General features: G+C 39.1%; 1 protein-coding gene and 1 non-coding gene across 2 annotated transcripts in view; one reads left to right on the top strand and one right to left on the bottom strand.

Moving 5' to 3' along the window:
- Positions 1-3,403: 3,403 nt before the first annotated feature.
- TRNAS-GCU (transfer RNA serine (anticodon GCU)) lies at positions 3,404-3,485 on the bottom strand. The gene has a single exon. It is a non-coding gene; the product is annotated as a tRNA-Ser (tRNA).
- Positions 3,486-3,823: 338 nt separating this feature from the next.
- KNL1 (kinetochore scaffold 1) overlaps positions 3,824-24,278 on the top strand; it is a 37,277-nt gene continuing 16,822 nt past the window's right edge. Inside the window, exons 1-14 of the mRNA XM_087951700.1 lie at positions 3,824-3,991; positions 5,343-5,392; positions 6,119-6,158; positions 6,909-6,968; positions 7,769-7,830; positions 8,944-8,990; positions 9,110-9,146; positions 9,534-9,571; positions 13,096-13,145; positions 14,089-18,660; positions 20,873-21,020; positions 21,965-22,032; positions 22,310-22,408; positions 22,766-22,881. Coding sequence (XP_087807826.1) covers positions 5,361-5,392; positions 6,119-6,158; positions 6,909-6,968; positions 7,769-7,830; positions 8,944-8,990; positions 9,110-9,146; positions 9,534-9,571; positions 13,096-13,145; positions 14,089-18,660; positions 20,873-21,020; positions 21,965-22,032; positions 22,310-22,408; positions 22,766-22,881 — 5,369 coding nt within the window. The 5' untranslated portion in view covers positions 3,824-3,991; positions 5,343-5,360. The remainder of the gene's footprint in view (positions 3,992-5,342; positions 5,393-6,118; positions 6,159-6,908; positions 6,969-7,768; positions 7,831-8,943; positions 8,991-9,109; positions 9,147-9,533; positions 9,572-13,095; positions 13,146-14,088; positions 18,661-20,872; positions 21,021-21,964; positions 22,033-22,309; positions 22,409-22,765; positions 22,882-24,278) is intronic.

Here is a 24,278-nt window from a genome sequence, read left to right as displayed (position 1 = left end):
ACAATGAAATTAAATACCATCTTCAGTGTACATTATGACTATGAAAATAAACACAAACACACATCCTTCACATTCTATACATTAAATTTAAAACCCCTGATATTGCATTAATATTGCAATATACAGTAGAATTCAATAGAGGTACCCTGGGATAGAAGCTGATTTTTAACCTATTTGTCATTTTTTTTATCCTGTACTGTCGGCCAGATGGTAATAGTTCAAAAAAAGGGTTCCCAGGGTGAGATGGATAAGAATGTTTTGAACTTTCTTAAGGCAGCGGGAGCTATAAAGCTCTTCTAAAGAGGGGAGAGGGCAACCAATGATCTGGGCAATGACATTAACTCTCTGGAGTGCTTTCCTGTCTGCCACTGTGCAATTGCCAAACCATACAGAGGTGCAGTAGGTTAAAATGCTCTCTGGTGCAGCGGTAGAAGGTCACCAGTAGTTTTTCATTCAGTTTTCTATTCATACTAGTTCCTGTGATCACTTTCATAAATAATAAGACGGCAAAAACTGAGTTCAGAAATGTAATTGATTTAGCTCAGTAAAATTGAAAGGCTGGAAATCTCTGGATGGCTAGAAACAACATTCAGCTCTGCAAGTTCAAAGGTAAGCATAGGGGAAAATAGTGTAAACTACGCATGTATATGCTTAGCAATGCCTGACTTTGTCATGAACTTCACAAGATAGAAAAAATAGGACTAATCAAGATGTTCAAAAGTAAGTCAGGTGTCAGGCTGTCATTACAGAGTATGGTGTGAGTATTACACATTTGTTCACAATATCTTACAAAAAGTGAATATCACTTATTTTCAGAAAAATATTGTTAGAAGATTTGAGTATTTCTAAGTATATAATGCAGATTAATAAGTGATTATAATAGGATAGAATTCTTTATTGGCCAAGTGTGGTTGGACACACAAGGAATTTAGATTAATAGATCAGTCCAACCCCTGGACTGTGGCCCACTACTGGGCTGTGAGACGTTCAGAACTGGACTGCAGAAGCAACAGGCGAGCATGTTTGCACAAGCAGCGGATGAATGTGCACTCGATTTGCACAAACGACAGGCTCATGCCAGCCACTTGCATAGAACAACCCTACACATCAATCCACAAAGCCAGAAAGGTTGGGGAACTCTTAATAGATTATTGAAAATACTTATTAGTCTGTGGGGAAAAATCTTTGGGAAATAAATATAAGATTGCATTTTATATTTTAACAAGGATGTTTATGTTAATTCCACACGTATTTCACAAAATTTACAGATTTACAGGTTGATGGAATGGTCAGGCTCCAAGATTCCCTGTTTCATAGCCACAATTTGCTGTGGAGACAATAGCGGGAAAAAGTTACTTTTCAATTACCACAGATAATTGGCTCTGTTCTGGGTGAGCCATATCCTCCTAGGGCAGGGCTGTCAAACTGGCAGCCCGAGGGCCAGATGTGTCACATGCAGGCCATGGCCACCCCAGCTCTGCGAAGACAAAAAAAGTCACAATACTTCATGTGACGTGATTTGAGTTTGACACCGTGCCCTAGGGAGAGAAAATTTAGAGAGCCATCTTGCAGCAGCATTCAAGGCAACTTCTGACAAAGTTGCTCAGATCGGCTCTGAGTTGGATTCTGACTCTGTAATAGGTCCTATATGAACTTGACTGAGGCATGATCTGGATGTATTCTCCAGGAGGAGTTTGTTGATTCCAAAGCAGTGAACATTGTAAACTCAGCTACATGTACATTGATTCCGTGTCCATCCTGCTCTGTTAGGCCTTGCCTAAGAAATGTCATGGCAGTGGAAACAGAAAGTGGTTAATTTGTCCTTGAGTAAAAAGGTGGCCTTGATGATAGATGATTCTGGGTAATCATCCCATTCCTAACATCTCAGTTTTGGGAGAAAGTGGTTGAGCTGCAATTTCCTAGGACTGTGGGGGAAATGGATTAAACAGTATCTGACCCTTTCAGTAAAGGCTGAGGTTTAGGTGTTAGAAGTAAGGTAGCAATGGTTGCATTTCTGTTCATCTTTGAAAAGCTCAGAATGGCAGTGGCCGTCCCTGAACTCTCAGCAGTTGTGCTGAGTCCTGGGTTCCTTTAGTCCAGGGGTGTCCAACCTTGGCAACTTTAAGACTTGTGGACTTCAACTCCCAGAATTCCTCAGCCAGCTTTGCTGGCTGAGGAATTCTGGGAGTTGAAGTCCACAAGTCTTAAAGTTGCCAAGGTTGGACACCCCTGCTTTAGTCAAACAGAGGCATTTGGTAGAATCAGGAAGTGTGCCTTCTCTAATGGAACAGTACCCAGCCAGCCACCTTCCCCCCCAAAATTGGTCAAGGCTTTCAAAAGGTGATGGCTTTCAAAAGGTGATGATGATCAGCTGCCCCTATGGGCATTGAACCAGGATCTTGAGCAAGTTTTTTCCACAAAAATAAACTATCCCAACATAAACTATGTTAGCTAGTTCAAACTAGTTAATATGTCAAGCCTGTAGAATGAGCTGTATTTTAAAAAAAATAAAAATGAACCCTAAATCCACTAGCAAGAGCTCTCTCAGAAGAGGAATCCAAAACTCATGAAACTCTCAGCACTGAAATAATTCTAAGAAGTGTTTTAAGAGGTTTTATGGAAATGTTGGTCCTAACTGCAATGTGTTCTGTTTAGAGATTGATGTTTGTGACTTGACTCTAAGTTTTGTTGTAAACTGCCCAGTTATTTTGAATTGGGTAAATCAAGTTAGCTATATTCTAAAAGTACGGAATTTACTTACATGTGTGAAAGATGAAATGTGTACACTCTCAGTCTTTGAAATGACTATTGATTTCACGGAAAATTTGAATAATTAGTCCATATTTTCCTAGAAAATGAATAAATGCCTGATTTCCAGTATTCACCTTTCATCTATAATTATTTGTATTGGTGAGGGTTACTTGTAGTGTTCATTTTTGTTAAGCAAGTTAACTGTAGAGTAACAGCAATTAATCCTAATGTGTTGTAACGAGATCTGTTGTTTTTCTAAAAGTATATATATATATATACATACATACACATATACATACACCACACATATTCTTAAGTTTTGCGGATACTTACATGTATGTTATTCAGCTTTGTTTGGGTATTTTCCCACATCATTATAGTTGTGCTTTTAAAGTTGTAGCAACGTTTCGGCAGAATCTTATTTGCCATCATCAGGCTCCTGTATTGTGTTCCTCAGACAAACACAATACAATGCCTGATGATGGCAGATGAGATTCTGCTGAAACGTTGCTACAACTTTAAAAGCACAACTATAATGACGTGGGAAAATACCCGAACAAAGCTGAATACCATACATACATAAAGTTATTTATTTATATATATAGTATTAAAGACGTAGGTGCAGTTTTATAAAAGTTTTTACAAAACTCAACGACGAGGATGGGATTCGAACCCACGCGTGCAGAGCACAATGGATTAGCAGTCCATCGCCTTAACCACTCGGCCACCTCGTCGCGGAAACTTAGGCTCTCTCCAACCTTATAAGAAACGATTCTCAGCAATGACTGTCTATTCACTTTCTGTTTGCCTATAGGCTTTCGCTTCTAAGCAGCGACAAATCGATATAGCGTAGTATTTTGTGCCGATACACGACAAACATACACGCCCGGATTCTAAAAATTATTTGCTCGGATTTTTGCTATTCCTCCCCCCCCACCCCGCACATTACTTCGGCGTAGTGGCCACTTGGGGGAGTGGAGTATAATATTGTATGGCAAGAAGAAACCGCCATGATGCAAAGCAGCCTTCAGGGGCATTAGAGGCGACGGCGCATGCGTGAAGCCTGGCGCTTAGTTTAAATCGGACGGCTACGGCGGCCTCAAGCAAACTGTGGCAACAATGGTTTGGAAAGTCGGCCGGGCCTGACAGCGAAAAAGGGATCTGGATTTAACCCGAAGCGGGAACCAAGCCTTGGTTGGCCTAAATTAACCGGTCTGGACAGACGCGAGTTCACGATTAGGTGAGGCGGGTTGGCGGCTGTTTTTCCTGAAGGGTCGTCCGAGTCGAGCCTTTTCCCGAATTCCACCCCGCCCCAAGCCCTTTCCCTCACGGCTAGCCGTGGAAGGCAACCGGAGACCCGCCCCGGATGACTCCATTTTCTTAAGAACTTCCAAACACCCCCCCCCGCTCCCCCATCTTTCCCTCCCCTTTTCTGTCAAAGATTTCTGCTCCTCAGCTGCCCGCGGCCCACCCCGCAGAGGAGCAGTAACTCCTGTTGTAAGTTGGGAAGGGAAGCGGAAAGGGCTTTACTTCAGCCCGAGCGAGAATCCTCGTCTTCATCAGGGAGGCTTGACCGTCGGTAGCTTCTGTAGTCTCAGGCTCCGTCTAGTGCGCGGGACTCTCCCTTGCCCTTTTGAGAGCGCGACACACGCACCCCTTAATGCCAGGTACAAGCTCCCGGGCAAACCAACGCAGAAATGGCGAAAGGTTGGGGTTGTTGTCTCTTTTCTCCTCTACTCGGAGGTTTCCCCAGGCAGCCCCTTAGACATTCCGGGTAGGAGCAGAGGTGGTTCTCCCTCTGGGGAAGGCCGCTGCCCTCCAGATGGACCTTCAGTGGCTGGTCTTCCAGATTCCCTTCTGGGAACAAGGTTCATTGCAAGGAGAGTGTAGTGTATCCCTGGTTTCGGGTTCACACTTGGAAGGGACCCCATTCAAAACGCAGACTTACCAACGGTTCATTTAGTGACTGTTCAAAGTTACAACCTGCATTGAAAAATGTGACCGTTTATCACAGTTGCAACCTCTCGGCCTTTGGCCATCCCCATCATCATGTGATCAAAATTCAGATGCCTGGCAACTGGTTCATATTTATGACCATGGCTGTGTCCCAGGGTCATGTGATCACCTTTTGCGACCTTCTGACAAGCAAAGTCAATGGGGAAGCCAGATTCACTTAACAGCTGGGTTATTAACTTATCAGCTGCAGGGATTCACTTAAGAACAGTAGCAAGAAAGGGGCCAAAACTCACTTAACAAATGTCTCACTTAACAACAAAATTTTTGGGCTCAATTGTGGTTGTAAGTTGAGGGCTACCTGTACTGTATCAATCCATGCTTGAAACAATCACTTTGGTACTCTGTTCAAGGCAGCAAAGCTTTGTTAAAATTCAATTCCAGTAATGGTTTCAGTATTTTAGGTTTTCTCTCAGGGTGGTGTTTGCTAGGTCATTGACAGCCAAAAATATTTTTTCATTTACATTGTATTATACAAGGTGTGTTTATATTGTTTCCAGCCTGGAGAAAGGTAGCTTGTGCTTTGCCATTGTATTTTGATTGACTAGTGTCCCATTGTGTTTTGATTAATACTGCAGACACCAGAGGCTTCCAAAATGGACAAGATATATGCTGAGATGAATGAGAAGTAAGTTGAGCTTCTAGTGGAGGCCTTTTCTGTTGATGGGTTTTTCTTACTCTATGTCAGGGGTGTCAAACTCAAGGCTGGCGGGGTGCTTAAATCCAGCCTGCTGAGCTGGCCTGGAAATATCAAGGGACTGGCCCGCAGTGTCTCTGGTGGCTAAAGTGGGCCATGTGAAGGGCCCCCGCACCTTTTTTTTTACCCTCCATAGCTTCCTACAACACTCTGCCGGCCGAAACCGGGTTGAAAAGTGGGTCCAAAACAGGCCGAAAAACCTGCTTCTCATATAGTTCTGTACAAATGCCCCCAAAACAGCCCCTTTTCAGTTGGCAGAGTGCTGCAGGAGGCCATGGAGGGCGAAAACGAGGCGCAGGGCCCATGTGTGGCCCCCCACCCCATTTGGGCCAGCAGGGTGCTACAGGAAGCATCGGCCCTGTCCTCTGCTGCCACCCCACCCCACCCCGGTCTTCTCACCGGCCCGCAGAGGAGAAGTACAATGCTGATCCGGCCCTTGAAGAAATCCAGTTTGACACTCCTGCTCTATGTAGTTCACAATAATGTGGTTATAGCTGTTTCTTAAGTTTTAAATGCTGTTTTTATTTTATCTTTTGAAATAGTAACTTTTTATTGTATGCATGTTATAAGTTTAATATATATACGTACTCCCATACATTCTGTTGGTAATACATGAATATTAGGTTTCATATAGTTTTCATTTTTCCATTATTTTAGAGACTTCACAGGTGGCACAAATAAAAGAAGAATTTCATCAGTAAGTATAACTTACCAGTATATTTTCCTTGTGGAAGAAAGTAATAATACTGTTATAACAAAACATTATTTTATTTTGTTACATGAACAATTTATCAAGAAGATGTTGAGACTGATCTTTATATTTTTGCCTAAGTCTAGTTAAGGCACCAAGCTAAAAAGCAGGAGACCATGAGTTGAAGTCCTACCTTAGACATGAAAAACAGGCTTGGTGACTTTGGACCAGTTATTCTCTCTCAATCCAACCCACCTCACCTCAAAGGGGAAAATTGTGGGGAAAATAGGAGGAAGGCGTGTTGAATATGTTCACCTTGAGTTATTTGTAAAAATAATAAGGGCAGGATATGTGTGTGTGTATTAGCATGTACTATTTGGATATTATTAGCTGAAAGCTTAATAATAAAATGTGAATTAGTATCTTGTTTTTGATGCGTAGCTACAAGACATGCCCTTCAGGACATTTCTTAAGTAGTTGAAGTGTGTTAGATTCCATTTTGAATCCATTCTTTTTGAATTTTTACAAAATGGGTTGCTATTTCAATTACAATAATTGGACCATTTAAGAAATATCGTGCAGGTAAGTGCTTTCAGTCTTGGAACAGAGAGAGGCCAAATAATAGAGGTAAGCTATAGTTCTATACTATATGTTAAAATCAATGTACCTATCATTATCAAAACAACTGCTTCCTTCAGAAATTAACTTTTCGCAATGTGAACACTATTTTCTGAACTATATTTATCTTCTTTTTAGATTTTAAAAACTCCCCGAACTCCTCTTTGTGACTTAGGCACAGGAAATGAATGTACTCAGGTAAGCACTAGCATTTGTTGATTGGAAGAGAGTCTCATTAAAAAAAACCATATTTTATAGGTTATAGTAACTACAAAAGAAAATAATGTGACATGTTTATGTGGGAAAAATCCAACTGAAGATAATGAGATATAATTCCAGGGAAGTTTATTTAGGATGAGGCTGCAATGTTATGGGAATATTCTACAATGTTATTCCATAATATAACTGGGATTGTATTTTACCACCCACCATGGTCCTGAAGCACACACCTTGAGTGCAGTTATTTGTAAAACTGTTCTAGTGCTATAGAGTAGACAATTCAATTTTTTTCCTGAAAAATTCCAAACAGGAAGAGCATATAATTTTTTGGCTTATTTCAGACTCCAATCACATCTAGAACACAGTGAATCATTTCCAGTTTTGGAAGATGTGCTTCTAGAAAAGTCAGAATAGTCAGAATAATGTATTATAGAATAAAAATTAAATGTGTTTTGCCCATTCCTCATGAACTGTACTGCAAACACAATACATTTACATGCCAAGAAAAAATTAAAATATATATCTTATCAGGCCCCTTACTTGAGAATCAATTAGTGTAGATTATGCTGCACAACACATTTACATGCCAAGACCAAGAGGAAATCAAACTGTGTTCATGGTTTTTGTTCCATATTTACATGTGATTAAATATCACAGATACACCTATCCTTTAATGTATGCTTAAATATAGGCAGTAAGTTATATGTCATGTTACCCATTTTGGATATTCTAGTCAAAAGATAATTTGTCTTTGAATTTAATTTGTTGTGCATGTACAGGAATACAACGTTGAGCAACGGCAGAAAAACTCCAGGCGGGTGAGTTTTGCAGAAACCATAAGGTGAGTTTGTTGAAAAAGCATTTCAAATATAAATGCATCCTTTAATACCATATAAAAAACAATATATAATAGTGGCTACAGAATATTCTTCAAGAAGTTATACTGAGATCTTTCAATTGTTTTAAATATAAATATTACTCTTAATTTAATACAAAAGAAAGAAAGGAATTCTAAAGAGGAATCTCTTAGGTACTAAATGAGAATAAGTTGTCTTCATTTACAGATATTTAATAATATGCAGTTAAATTGCTAACATTTAAGTCATTTAATACTAGCAATTCAAAAGTAAATAAAGTATATAGATTAAGATATGCAGTCCAAACATCTTAGTTGTTAAAAGCAGATGTAACATTTCCCAAAGAATCTCCAGTTTATGCCCAGAAATCACTTTGTAAGAGCAACTTTCCAGACACTAAATAGAATCAAGTTTGAAACAGAGTAGAGGTTAGAGAGGGCTGTAAAGCACTGTAAAGCAGTATATAAGTCGAAGTGCTAGTTCAAAGTCAGGGCTGATTGCAAGATTGGGTAATATAGTACAGCTGTGAAACTATCTGGAATCCAAGGAGAAAAGATGATTTAGAAGGTGTTTGGTTTACAAGTTGCATCTGTCAGCACTTCATAAAGCCTTTCCACATTTAAAAGTGCAACTTCTTTATGAGGTTGCTGACAATTGCAGTTCATTCCCAATCACCTTTCTTTCTCCTTGAAATCTGAATAGCTACACAACTCTATTCAAACTATTAGTTTTTTGCTGTATGTACGGTAGGAAAGAAACTAGACCAAGATGGCTGACTGAGTTCTAAAAAAAAATATATCATCTTGCAAGTAGCTAAGAATAATAAATATTTGAATTATTTTCTTGAGAGCTAAAGAATAAGAAAGGAGCATATCAAAGTTTTTCAATGTTTATAATAATGACTCGGTGTATATGATTTTAATGTTATATTGCATAATCCAATTGCCGTATCAATGCCATACTTAAGAACTATGCGGAATATAAGACTGGAAATTGCTTTTTTGTATGTTAAGCAAAGAGCATGATCTTTGTGTCAAATATAATTTCTTCTAAATTTATATTTTAAGTATAAATTCTAAATGTATCACTGTTTTTAGGGTTTTTCCACATGATCCTCAAACTTTTGTTGAATTAAATCATGCAGGTGAGAATGTTTAAATTATCCTTAACTAGTACATATGCATAAAATCGATTATTATATTACTATGATTACTACATATGTTTCTTATAACTCTGATTATTTTTCACAATGTTCTGTTGTAGAACCTTCAAATGAAACAAATCAAAATCTGCTAAAAGAGTAAGTTATTGAATGAATAGGATATCAAATAATTCTTTTAAAATAACCCCATCACTTTCTTTTGTATGCATTTATACTAATATTGGGGTTGTTTGTTTAGTACATTTAATACATTCATCTTTATCATGTTATCGGTGTTCCAGTTCACAATTCTAAAATTGTTGACTAAATGAACTGGTCCATACTTGGAGCTAGAAGATTTTCACTAATAAGATGTTTTCAGACAAATCAATATTTTAACAGTATCCATTATTTTGTTATTAAATGCTAAATTTCTTAGAAACATTCTACTAATTCCAACATTTATAATTTCAAATTATACTTCCTACTTATTTTGCTTAATTAGCCTTTTAATATGTTAATTTTAAATTGGTTTTTCCCCCCCAGAAATGAAGAACGAGAAGCTACCCAGTGTGAGATAACTGGTAATATTTATTTTATTACTTTTATGCAAGTATTTCAATTCGTATGGCCACCCAATCAAAAAATATTCAAGGCTTTATTGATAGCTGTGCTTCATAAAAACATCATTGCTAAGTACCGTGTTTCTCCAACAATACGGCCTCCACCAATAGGAAGCCCCAGCATGATTTATTGGCATAAAATCAAATTAAGCCCCTCCCCCAAATTAAGGCCCATATTAAACATGCGAAATGGGGGAATGGCGGGGGAAATGGCGGGGGCTTGCCGTTAGGAAGTACTTTGTTGCATGCCGGATATGGTGCTGCCTGCGTTGGTGGAGCACTTCATATCGGGAGACCTTCATATCGGGAGACCTTCCGCCACTGTTAATTTCCCTTCTCCCTTGCTGCCGTGGCGTTACAGCAACACCGCGGCGTTTGGCGCAGCCACGTGCAACCAGTCAGGGCTCCTCCCTGCAACCGGAGCCCTGAGGAGACACTTGGCTTCAGGCGCTCCTGTGGCCGCCTTCCCTTTGCCTTCGATGGTAAAGTGAATTATTTTAAAAACCTCCGCTCATCCTATCAGGGCCGTGCGAGCTGAGCAGAGCCGGGAAAGCAAGCCGGGTGTTTCCTGGTTCTGCCCAGCCCGTACGGCTCTGCCGGACCCTGGCGGGATGAGCGGAGGTTTTAAAATAATTCACTTTGCCTTCTAAGGCAAAGGGAGGGCAGCCACAGGAGCGCCTGATGCCAAGTATCCAACAACAAAGGCAAATCCTCAAGGTGGGCTGGAGGGAGGTGGCTACGTGCCCCGGGCTGCTTCAATGCAAGGTCCTGACTTGCAGCATCCTGCCGTTGCCGCTGCGTCCTCCCTCTCCGACTGCAAAACTCGTGTGCTTCGCCAACGCTCCGAGCGAGGCGAGCTCTTTCATACATAGAGAGAGAGGGAAAGACGCCGGCGTGCTCCGAGAGGCTGGCTCTTTTCTCTAGCCGAGGCTGACATCTGACTGAATCTCTATCCCGTTCCTTTATCCTCACGACGGGTCGGCAGCGGCGCTCTCTGGTGCGGCCACCTCAGCTTGCCAGCCTTGCCCCGCTATGAGACGATACTGTGACAGCCGCTGCTGCCGCACTCCCTTCTCTTTCCTCGCCTCTCCTCCCTTCGCCGGCAGGAGTGTGCGCGCCTGCTGCCACTGCCGCCGCTCCTGAGGCCATCTGGGGCGGGCAGGTGGGAAAGCAAGCAAGGTGGCTGTGCTGTCTTCTTTTTCCCTCAGCGACGCCGCCGCTGCCACCGCCACCGCCACCTGCGATGGGCGAGGAGGCGGCGGAGGCACCCGAAATGTCACCAAGGCAACGAGTGCCTCCCCGCCGGGCCCTCCGCTCATCCCGCCAGGGCCGTGGCAGAGCCGCGCGCTGGGCAGAACCAGGAAACACCCGCGGCTTGCCTGCCACGGCCCTGGAGGCACTTCCTGTCAGCCTCGGCTAGAGAAAAGAGCCAGCCTCTCGGAGCACGCCGGCGTCTTTCCCTCTCTCTCTATGTATGAAAGAGCTCGCCTCGCTCGGAGCGTTGGCGAAGCACACGAGTTTTGCAGTCGGAGAGGGAGGACGCGGCGGCAACGGCAGGATGCTGCAAGTCAGGACCTTGCATTGAAGCAGCCCGGGGGCACGTAGCCACCTCCCTCCAGCCCACCTTGAGGATTTGCCTTTTGTTGTTGGTATACTTGGCTTCAGGCGCTCCTGTGGCCGCCTTCCCTTTGCCTTAGGAGGTAAAGTGAATTATTTTAAAAACCTCCGCTCATCCCGCCAGGGCCGCGGCAGAGCTGTACGGGCTGGGCAGAACCAGGAAACACCCCGGCTTGCTTTCCGGCTCTGCTCAGCTCGCACGCCCTGATAGGATGAGCGGAGGTTTTTAAATAATTCACTTACCATCGAAGCTCAAGGGAAAGCGGCCACAGGCGCCTGAAGCAGTGTCTCCTCAGGGCTCCGGTTGCAGGGAGGAGCCTGACTGGTTGCACGTGGCTGCGCCAAGCGCCGCGGTGTTGCTGTAACGCTACGGCAGCAAGGGAAAGGGAAATGCGGTGGCGGAAGGTCTCCCAACATCCAAGCTGTCGCCGCCCGCCCACCCGAGGATGCAGGGGGAAATTAAGTCACCCGAAAAGACGTCCTAGCCGGTTTTTGGGGTCAAAAATAAGGCCCGGCCTTATTATGTGAGAAACTCGGTAGTAATATAAAATATGTTGCATTTATGACAGAGAAGCTTCTGAATCCTAATAGGCTCACATCAAATGGTTATATGATAAGATGGTTAAAAACTTATGAAGAAAACTGCCAGTTTTCTGAATTGCAGATAAATTGGATATAAGGGAAATGGTAGAACAAATTGTACAGAAGAAAAGAGCTAAATCAAGGGGCAATATTAGGCAATGCATTAGCAATAGCAAACAGCACTTAAGACTTATATTCTGCCTCATAGTGCTTTACAGCAGGGGTCCCCAACCGCCGGTCCGCGGACCGGTACCGGTCCGCGGAACAAGTCTTACCGGGCCACTGGTTGCTGGGCGCTGCCATCTTTTTGGTAAAAAGTGCTTCCGGTGAGCTTTTCCGGGTAGAAAGCTCACCGGAAGCACTTTTCATCAAAAAGATGGCGCCACCTTCGGTGAGCTTTTCCGGGTAGAAAGCCATTTCTACCCGAAAAAGCTCACCGAGCGCTAGCGCCGCCATCTTTTGACGAAAAAGTGCTTCCGGTGAGGTCACCGGAAGCACTTTTTCGTCAAAAAAAGATGGCGGCGCCCAGCTGATGCCGGTACCGGGCCGCGGCATAAAAAAGGTTGGGGATCACTGCTTTACAGCATTCTCTGAGCATTTTACAATGTTAGTATATTGCCCCCAACAAGCTGGGTCTTCATTTTACCATCCTTGAGCACGTCGGGATTGAACTCCTGGAGTGAGCAGTGAGTTAGTTCTGCAGTACTGTATTCTTACAATTATGCCATCACGGCTCCACTGATAGGGAAGAATGTATCCCTATATGAAGGTGAAGGTGAAAAAATAAAACTTGAGGGCATGGGCATTTGCAAAGAGAACAAAAAAAGTGCTAAGTCATCATACAAGTGACATAACTTATATATTTATCTTGGACATCATGAGTTCCAGTCCTGCCTTAGACATGACAAATAGGCTTGGTGACTTTGGGCCAGTCCTCTCTCTGAGCCCAACCCACCTCACAGAAAAAAAGGTATGTTTGCTACCTTGAGTTATTTATGAAGAATAATAAAGGCGGGATAAAATGGAAAAAAAAAACATCAGTTGCCTGATTATGCATATATCATTGTGGCTTATAATGAGTACCATTGCTGGAATAACAGAAAACAGAATGGAAACCAAATGGGATATGAGATGGATACTATAAAGAAACTTCTTGCATCTAGAAAATGTAATCTCTTGCTAGCGCGAGGTTAGGGGAGAGAATAGATTGATTTTATAAAATATATATATATATATGGCATGTTAAAGTTAACCAACAGGATTTAATCCTATTTTCTTCCTCAAAGGGATGAACACTTTACTTCATGCTCCTATGCACACTTTGCAACAGATGGAGGTAAAGTACACTAATTTTTAATCTAGGTAATCATATCAATTTGATACAGTATATTGGAATGATAAAAACATTGATAAATATTAGTACAAAAGATCTAAAAAGAAGCTAATACTGCTTTCAGTAGTTCCATGAGTTGATGGATAACTACTGTGTCAATTTCCTTTCATGGTTACTTATTACTTTTGATAGCAACTCAAATAATACTTTAAGCTCTTATTTAAATGGATGATAGTTTATTTCATTCAAATTGCTTGGACGGAAGATTTAACTGGAGAGCTTTGGCTTGCAAGTTACAATGCCTGTTCATACATAAGAGAAATACAAATTTAAACATTTTCCATGTTTTTTTTCTGATTTACATTCAACACTGATTTTTAATTCCATATTTTTTACTTTATACTCTTGCCATACAAGTCCTCAAAACTTTCTCTTCATTACTCTGCTTTCATGTAATGTATTTAAACACCTTTCTGCCAGTAAACATATCTTGAATCTTGAAGATTTTCTCCTTTCTTTAAAATAACTATAAGAATGACTATTGAGAACATTTGGAATTTGTGATGCTATGAGTACTTATTAAAACTTTCTTTTCTTTGAAACCTGAGATATAATCTGGACATTAAATATACGTAATTGATCTGAACAATTCTGGAAATGCTTCCCTTTTTATCTCCCCGCCCTTTATTGCAGATAATTGTTTAATTTCAAAATTTAGGATTATTTCTTTTTTGTAACAGTTTTCAGTTTAACACAATCACATTTGAGCCCAGAATTATCAAACCATTCCCATTTTTATGAAATTCAATAGATGAATTTAAAATAAGTAGAGTATTTTAATTTATTTATAGAAAAGACTGAGCTTTGGTTTTCAGTATAACATAGGTTTGTAAAACATAGCTTAAATATAATTAGTTGTTAAAATGTCGGCACTTCTTTTTTATAGTGTCTTGATGCCAACCCTAGCCAAGAGTTGAACATCGTGAATAGAACACTGATTTTTTCAGAACAAAATGAAATGGATATGACATCTGGTCACACAATCTTGATTACCCATGACACCAAAGTCTGTCAAGAAACTGACAAACCCAAGAAAATAAATTTTGAATCATTTTTGTCTGAGATAAAACCTAAAAAAAAAGCTTCACAAGTTACGGAAACCTGCTTCTCATATAGCTCTGTACAAATGAATGAGAGCAATTTATCTCAGCAGAAGACAAATACTGAAAAGACACACAAAATTAATTTAGGAGACTTTTTGGAAAGTTTAAGATCCTCTAAATTGTTTTCAGCATCCTCTGATGAGAGTATTCCTTCAGGTGGAGCAGCTTCAGAAAGAAGTACTTATTCTTCCAAACAAAATGCATGTTCTCATTTGCAAACAGAAAATTGCAACATGCCTACTGTCTTTGGAGAACTTGATAATAGGCAACACGGTGAAACCTCTGTTCTATCTTTTGAAAAAGCCATTCTTTCTGCTTCAAAGCAGTTAGGATGTGCTGAAAGTATGGATGTAATTACTGCCAATACAGAAAGACTTTTGCCATCTGGAACTAGTGCAAGTAGCATGATAAATCAACAACGGGATCTTGGAAAGGATAAATCAGTTGCTCATAGCACAGTAAGCTGTACTCTAGGGACTTCAAATTATCAGCTTGATATTCAGCAAAACGCAAATATGTTTCCCAGTAAAATAAATAACAAGGAAGCAAATATTAACCATAATTCTGCTGTCAAGATAACTAACAAGGACATCTTACCCTCACAAACCAGTTTTGGAACTATTACAGCACCTTCTGTCACTTCTGTGCCTATTCTCCATGGAGATAAAACTAATTTCTCTGAAGATATGGAAATGACCAAGAATTGTACAGGTTTAATCTGGGAAGTACATTCTAAAGGAACAGATAGCCCTGTTCATGGCTTAGTTCAAAAACAGAGAAATGATGTTTTTGAGTTAATGGACAGAACTAATTTTAGAGAGATTGAAATGGACATTACAAAAAACCATGCTTCCATGAATTCTTATCTAAACAGTATGCACCATTCCAACTTAGTCAGTAAAATGACTACTGCAGATCTGCAAAATGATCATGGGAGCATGGATTTAAATCAAAGAGTAAATCTTAGCGCTGCAAGAAACATAAACTTAAATACAAGTCAAGTTTCCAAGAATTTTAAAGAGCAGGTAGAGACTCCATTAGTGCCATATACTACTAGTGGTATCATTAAATGGACTAATTCAGCAATAGGAGATAGTACAATTAATAGAACAATTGGGCTTTCAAACAATGCAGTATCTTTAATACCTGAACAGGAAAATGTCTTCGCTCCCAGTGAGAATATGGAAATAAGTAAAGCTGTAGGATCCTTAAGACATAATTCTCTGAAGCCTTTTGCATTCTGGGATATACCACAGCAGTTGACAAGTGCTAGTAGGAAAAGTATAACTGATTCAGATTCTGATAAGGTTATGGCATTACCATTGAGTAAAGACAATGATATGGAGATTACCAAGAGCTGTACGGTGCCAGTAAATTACAACATGCTGCGGCATGAGAGAACCACTGAAGTGTTTCCCTTGGAATCTGTAGACAAAACTACTAATATATATAATGATATGGATGAAACTAAACCTATAACATGTATAATAAGTCAGCATGTAGAAAATTCTGGTTCCCAGATTATGCAACAGCAAAAAAGATCTGGTACAACTAGTCCAACTAAAGATAGGACTATTGTGTTTTCCCTCAATGACGGGAATGAAATGGACATTACCAGAAGCTACACAGTAGCATTAAATCACGATGCTGTCACTTCTGCAGAAGATAGGCCTGTTCTATCAATTGTATCTTCAAATAAAACTATCCTATCTCCATTAAATGATGATATGGAAATAACTAATTCTGTGGCAAGTGAAACTCTTAGAAGTATATCTGACTTCCTTAATGTGCCAAAGCAAAATGCAGAAACTGGAAGGAAAACAATTGAATCAGATAGTGATATGTCTGTTGCATTTCCTTTGAGTGTGAACAATAAACTAGAATTTAGGAAGAACCTTACAGAGCCAGTAGAAAAAGCTCCTCAAGAACAAAGTTTATCTTCTGAAGAGAATATCAACATTAATATATCAAATCATATGCCAGTAAATAAAAGCATGTCTTTTGCTCCTTCAGATAAAACGGTAATGTTTGTGCATAATAATGACATGGAAATCACAAAACCAATAAGTATGACATCTATAAAAAATATTGGCTTTGAGACTTTGCAATTAAAAAACAAAGAAAATGGCAAAGCGATTCTGCTAAAATCAGCCAAGGAAGGAACTGATCTGTGTTTGGATGAAAATGAGATGGAAATGACAAGAAGTCATACAGTAGCAGTCAACTATGAACTCCAACATGCGAAGGCGGCTCCTCAGAAATTATTTTTAGATCCTGCAAATGAAACCAGTTTGTCTGTACATAATAATTATGAAACAATAAGTAAATCCTCAAGTCTTGTTCCTGCAGAAAACACCATGATTATGAGGAATCATGATATGGAGATGACAAAATCTTTATCAGCTGAAATTTTCAAAAATAGTCTAAAATGTTTGGCACAGAAAAGAAATTTAAATTGTGAGTCTGCTTTAGCAGACCCGGTTAAAATTAGTGTTTTTGCCCAACAACATAATGAAATGGAGATTACAAAATGCCACACAGTGTTAGTTAACCATGATGATGCTTTCCATAATGAAAAGATTCTGCAAATACCTGTTCAGAGTAATATGGATGCTGCAGGATTTCCTACAATTGCCAAAAATCCTGAAGAAAATTTTCATAAGAATAAGACTGAACCAGAAAAGAATACTGAATGGGAGTTCTCTTCAAACCAAACAGCTAATGAGCCATTAAATACTAATATGCATGCAGTATTATTTGATAACAAAACAATTGAATATTGCCAGGTTGCTAGCCAAACTAAGCAACTTTTTCCTTTCAATGAAACCAATGCATTCACATCTTATCAGGATGGCACAGAAGCTACAAGTTTGCACTCTGGTGCTATAAGTTGTGGGAATCTGCAGGAATTTAAGAAAGAGATGCTAGGAAAAAATATGGAACAGAATCGTGAGGAAAAGACAAATTATCTGGAATTTATTAAAAAAAACACAGTTACCAACAAGGAACATAATTGCTACCAGCTGCCTGCTGAAAAACAAATACCAAGCACTTCCAGAATGTCAAAAGAAAAAACAGTTGCCTTTTCAGATGATGGGAGCATGGAGGTAACTAGCAACTACACAACAGGAATTGAAAGGATATTTATGAGTGATAGAAATGAACGTGAGTTACATTCCCTTGGTATATCTAATGTGGAATTCTCCGCTTCAATAGTTGATTGTGAAAAGAAATTAAATATCGACAAAACTAAATCTGAAAAGTCCATTGTCAGAATGCAGCAGAGCATTTTGAATACTAAAGAGAGACAACTAGAGCCTTGCACAGCTAAAGTTAATAATCATATGAAGGAAACTATCTCAATTGTAGATTCAAATAAAGAGAATGAATTGATATTTCCTACCAGAAAGTCCTCTCTAGCACCAGCCCTATCTGATGAAATTGGTTTAAACAGAAAAAAACCCCTATTAGATGAAAGCAAAATGGAAAAAGATGACCTTAAAAAAATATCTCAGTCAATGCAATTAGATGATATTACTATAAAAGCAACGGACGTTCTTCCGTATGGTGACAAAACCGGAAAGAAACCTGAATGGGGAAGCTTTTCAAAAGATCAGCATAACAATTTGAGATCCAGTCCCATAAATATCATACTTCCAGTGGAAGAGCCAGTCATTTTAAACAAAGGATCTAGTGTTGTCAGCAACTGTCCAAAGTTACAAGATATTGAGAAGAAACCAGAAGTTGTTCTGTTTTCTTGTGATGACAAGACCAATCTTAGTGAAGAATTGCCCAAGCTGATAATGAAGCCAGATTGTTCCTTGAAAGAAGACAGAAGAATTGAATCCAATGCAATGGCTTCTAAAGCAGGGATAAATACAAGTTCTACTGAGGGTATTCCTCTTAGTGCATCTTTAAATACAGATAATAGTAAAATAAGAATAATGCCCTTGGCTATCTTCCCACCTAAATTACCAAATAAAAGAAAATCTGCCCTTTCCAACATAGAAGCTCCTGCTGCCAAATTGGATAAAAACTCAGAAATTCAAGATTCCGAAGTCTCTTTACTTGCAAAGAGTTCCTTAGACAAAATAACCCAGAAATCGGATCCTTTTTACATAGATGAAGAACTGCTTCCTTCATATGCAGCGGAAATGGATTCTAATGACTCTTTATGCCATGAAGTGCCAGGAAAATGTCCTGATGAGATACATGAAAAAATGATTATTAATAATGAAATGTTTGAAACCAATCAAAAATTAAAGAGACCTAGAAATCAAGAAAATGAGGACATTCAAGGAGAAAAAAAGTTCAAGAAAGATATGGACCGGAATGATATCACAGAACAAAAGCAGGTTGGTAAAAATTTACTAGATTGATAGATTCTTGCAAACAAAAAGTAATTACATATCAATAGGATTTTATTTTAAAGAAGACCAATAGTACCTACAAATTGGCTAGGTAATACCGGAAAACTGATTATTTCAGTTATAAAGCTGGCACCTGTGCCTGGAGAATAAAAATACTCTAACAAAAATGGTGGTGATGAATAGATTATATAACTTTAAAAAGACATAATTTTAAATTAAAGATGTATAATCTTTAAACTTTGCTTTAACCTCTTAGCCATTTTTCTTATACATAAACCTGTGTGTATAGTAGAAGAAAATGACTTTTTATCATGGAGAAACTTAGATGATTAAAAGTAGCTTTTAAAGCTAATCAGAATTATTTTTGAAGTGTTTTTCATTTTTCTTTCACTAGTTTTCTGTTATGCTGAATATAATTAATAAGCAAACTTCCCTATACTATATTTGTTAGGAGTGTAAGGAGTGATCATATTTTTGGCAAGTACAATTCATTTTGACATTGTTTATATTAAGTCACAGCTCAGTTATTTTTTTATTGAATAGCTTTTTATGACATTTTCTAAATTAAGCAACACGCAAGTACTAAATTTAAGCATAGGTTTTATAGATAAGAAAGAATATATGGTTAAGGTGGGTTGGCACTGTACTGTGCTGGTTTTCTTCCTCCAGGGCTGATACCAGCCAATGTTTAATGGAAGCATCCTCTACTCTGCAGGGTTCTGTACTCTCCCCACTCCTGTTTTGACACCTTATGTATGAAACTTCTGGATGAGATCATCTGTCACCATGGAACAAGCAAAGAAAATCTATGGTTTACAAGCATTTTGCTGCCTATTTAGCTCCCTTTAGGATCCAGCTTCTGCCCTGGCAATTCGCTACATATTTCTGCTTCAACCACTTCCGCTTTCAAGCTTTTTCTTCAGATCCTGAATGCTGCAGAAAGATTTTATTTGCTTGCTTGCTTTCCTCTACTCTTCAGCCTGGAGTCAGGGTTTTTTCCTCCCTCTCTTCCAGCCATGCAATAATTTAGCGAACGAGGTTTTGAAAAGGGATACAGACTGAAGGGCAGAAGTAGAGAGTTTAGTTTTAGCACCTTTTTGGGGGGGAGCGGGGAGAAAGATCAACAAGTCTGTCCCTCCTACCTTTTTTTTTCTTTCTTTATTGAAAAATGGCTCTCTTTGGGAGGGAGATGGTTAAAGCAAAGGAAAGATTTTGGGAAGATTGCCCAGAAGCTGCCACCTTTGCAGCTTTCTCAAAACATAGCATGTTTCTCAAAACATAGCATAACATCTACCGACTGCCAGCCGATTGGGGGGAAAAACTCTGAAAAGCTAGGAACTGGTCCTTGTTTTGCCCCAGAACGTCAGGGGCACCTTGACCAGAAAGAAGGACAGCACCAGAACCAGAAAAGACAGGACGAGTTGAATGTTTTCCTTCCCCATTGTTTCTTGCTAGCTCCTAGGCCACATTCCTCCCCCTCTCCTGGAAGCAACCACCATTTTGAAGAACCCGTAAGGCATTATGACTATTCTGAAAATGGAACTTATTTCCAGGCTGCAGTCATGTGGTCTAGGAGAGCAGCTTGCTTTCATTCCCAATGCAACAGACCTTCCAGAAGGAAGTCTGAATTAAAAGGTGTCATGATCAGCAACTGAAGTGGGGGAGGAGCATGTGAAACCCCAAGGGGAGAGCATTGAGTATCTCAGAGGATGGGGGAGGCCTGAGGCAGGTGGGCTAGTGCCTGGACCAAGCCTCCCAGCATCTCTTCTACCCCTGAGGCACCCCGTGCTCTACTTAATGACCCACACATTCATTTAATGATTGCACTGCCAGGAGCAGCTGATCATTACTTGAGACAGTTAATATCCCAACTTCCAACTGTAATGGGCAGGCTCCATTATGGTTGTAACTTGAGGACTACCAGTATATCACTTCAATTGATATGCAGTATGTTTTAAAACTCCATTATCATGTAATGAACAGGCAGTTTTATTTTCTTTTACTGAGAAAAATAAGAAACCTAACTAAATTCCTGTGTTTTGAGGTACTGTATACAGTATGCATGTATTTCCATGACAAGTGTACACATCACTTTATACGATGTATATAGCAAAAAAAAATACTCCAAACCTGTAAAATATTTGTAATCTTTTCTTGTAATTTAATATTTTATGAATAATGACTATTTTAATTTTAGATCCTTCATAGCACAGAGGTACCTCATAACAACATAGAAACTGATGAAAACAAACATATTCCAGAAGTGGGGCCCACAAAGTGGGAAAAGAAACAAAGCAGCAAGAACAACCTTTTTGATTCATTTAAGGCTGATACAAGTTGCAATAGTAAGATTTCTTTCCAACTAATGACTTGAATAACAGGGCCTGAAATACTGTAGAGACACTTTGCAGTGTTGTATATACCTTGGAAGTTTCTCCTTCAATTGGCAGAAGGTATTCTGACTTATTTCAGAGGCAGCTTATCTACTAGAATGGCTCATATTGTTTAGAAGTAGTTCACTCTAAAGATGGTTCTTTTTAGGAGCAACAAATCTTTAGGCTCTATACACAATTCCTCTATATGTAGAATTTTGCTGCAAAGTAGCTACTGTGCTGTGTTCTGCTCATTCGTAAAATTATTGCTGTACTTGTCATGCCAGTTTCAGAACATTGATTATCATATAGGATACTCCCAAATAGATACAGTTCCAAATAAAGAGCTGCAGGGTAATAAATTGTATATTTGTTTTAATTGGAGCCTAGCAGCATGTTTGCGGCGCATGATTTTTTCAAGGGATCTTACTAGAGATACCAATAGTGAGGATGGACACAAAGTCAGAAAGTGGGGGAAGAGAATGGAAAACAGATATTGTTAACTTTTTAAAAGTTGCCTTAACCTTGAACCCAAACCACATTCTCTCTAGCAAATCTGTGGATTTTCTATCATCTATATTATATTTTCGATAATATAATATCAGTCCCTCTGTGTTCATGAATCTGGGTGGGGAAATTAATTATTGGGTTTCCTTACATGATGGGGCTGAATTAATGAGACCAAGTTGCGAGGAATTTAAAGGAACTGAAAAGGCTTAAGGGTTAATTTTATTTTTAAAACTGGAAAGGTTGGTTGGTTGGTTGGTTCTGCCTGCTCTGTGGATGTCATGATATAACTTTATGCCTAATAAAGTAAAAATCAAAATCATTTAGGCTGTAAACCGATGCTGATTGTTACTGATATATCTTTATGTGGCATTTTTTCTCACATTTCTGACCTATTTTTTTCCTTCTAGTTCAACAAAACAGTAAACTGGAGACTCAGCTTCTCATGGACAGTATTTGTGAACAAAATTTACAAGAGGTATATATGAAATTACATATTTTTATCTCAAACATATATTGATATATAATGCATAGACTTGAAATCTAGCAGGTTTCTCATGTTTAATTATCTAGATTTAGTTTTTCTTGCTTTGTTGAAAGCCCATTATCCTAGATAATGCTTTCATATACTAAATTAATTTTTATTCTTAAATTTTGGTTATATCTTAATGGGTATATTAAAAAATAATAAAAAATCTTGAGACATTTGATTTCAACTCCAAACTAATGTTTATGCTTAAACGTTTCCATTTTAGAAATTGCTGGAAGGTACTATCACAGTTCGTGAATTTTTTACACTTCTCCAAGTCCATGTTTTAATACAAGTGCCTCGCCAGAGTCAGCTTCCGGTCAAGGTATGTATGTGTAAAAGATCCTAGCAACTATTTTGTGATATGAGTAAGGATTTGATTTTACTACCGAAACAAGTCTAGTGCTTTATATTAGAGATTATTTAAGATTCATCAGTATGCATATTGTACTTTATAGGCTTCATTCAGCCATTATAAACATCTTTTAACATTCAGTTCAGCCAAAGTTTAAGTTAATTTTATGCAAATTTGGCCTCTGGAATTGCTGTACCAAGAAAGAAGCAATTAATATTGCTTCCAGTTCAATTTTGAGCATATTGGTTTTCTCAGTACTAAACAGGAACATTCTAAATCTAATTAGATTCCTTCTTAAGAAACTACATATGTTTTTTGTCTCTATAGCACACAGTCAACACATCATCTATCCCAGAAGATGAGATTCTCAGCCACTGCATCTATCATCCAAAATTACAGGTTTATAAGGAAGATTGTCAAACTCTTCACATGATAATAGAAGAGTAAGATACTTCCAATTTTTCTTCAGACATTATTTGTATTAACATCTACTTGAAACTTGATATGAATTGCAATATTACTGATATCCGTTGATCACTTTAATGTGTGCATTGTAATTCTTTCAGAAATACTTACAAACTCTTATAAAAAAGATTGCAAAGTAGAACTGTGCATTAAATGGAAATCGTTTTGTTCTGGACACAAATAAAGTTCTACTTCTATTCATTGTGGATTGACCATCCTAAGCCTGGAATGTTTTGATTTTTGCAGTTTATAGCCTAAGCAATATCCAAAGGGATCCTGGCTGATTTGATGGAATGAGCAGTGCGAGGCTAATGGGTGTCATTCCCTGTGTCCCCTCCTGCTCTTTTTCCTGGCACCTGCACCAGTTCACCTTCCCCACTTCCTCACAGTGCTTTTCTTTTCCTGGGTCAGCTCAGGCCTTGCCAGTGTGCCAGCATAGCCTGTCCCACTGACCTGCCTGAACACTGATCTTTCCAGCAACTTTGCCTTCTCTACTACTTCTGACTTTTTTAACAGGCATTGCTTTTACAGCCAGTATATTAAACAGGGGCACAGGTAGTCCTTGACTTACAATCGCAACTGGAAACCGAATTTCAGTCACTAAGCAATGCATCATTAAGCGAGTCATCACATGACCAAACCCGATATGACAACCATCTTTACTGCAGTCATTTAGCAAATCATGTCATTCAATAAATCACATAGTCCTTAAGCGAATTCAGCTTTCCCAACTGACTTTACTTTTTCAGACGCTGATTGGGAAGCTTGCAAATTGCGATCACATGGCTGCAAGATGCCGCAACCATCATAAATGTGATCCAGTTGCCCAGCATCAAAATTGTGATCATGTGACCACAGGAATGGTGCGATGATCATAACTTTGAGGACAGATCAAAAGTCACTTTTTCCAAAGCCGTTATAACTTCAAACCACCATTAAATGTTATAAGTCAAGGATTACCTGTATGTTAATCTGTTCAGTGATTTAAGCAGTAAGAACAGTCTTTCAGATCCCTAGATTTCTGCTTCTCTTCATCTGCTGCCACTGACGTCCACACAGATCACCAAGGAAACGCTTTGGTTTGGGCTCCCCCAGAATATATGTATTTCAGTCCAGATCCAGAACAAAACAACCCTCTGTTCTTTCTGTTTACAGACCAAAGTGCCCAAAACAAATGTCTCGGTTTGGACATAGACCACACAAAACCCTCTTTTTCTGTGTATATTTTGTGCATAGAATAATATCTCTATTATGAAGATTCTGGGGGGTTTCTGCATACAGAAAGATGATTTCTTCTCCACAGGTAGCCCTTGACTAATAATTGAGCCCAAATTTTTTGTTGCTAAGCAAGATAATTGTTAAGTAAGTTTTTGTT

The sequence above is a fragment of the Notechis scutatus genome, chromosome 1 (genome assembly GCF_049901735.1).
Source record: "Notechis scutatus isolate UNSWTSFEM ecotype Mainland chromosome 1, rNotScu1.2, whole genome shotgun sequence".
Taxonomy (NCBI): Eukaryota; Metazoa; Chordata; class Lepidosauria; order Squamata; family Elapidae; genus Notechis; species Notechis scutatus.
This window is presented reverse-complemented; position numbering and strand designations above follow the sequence as displayed.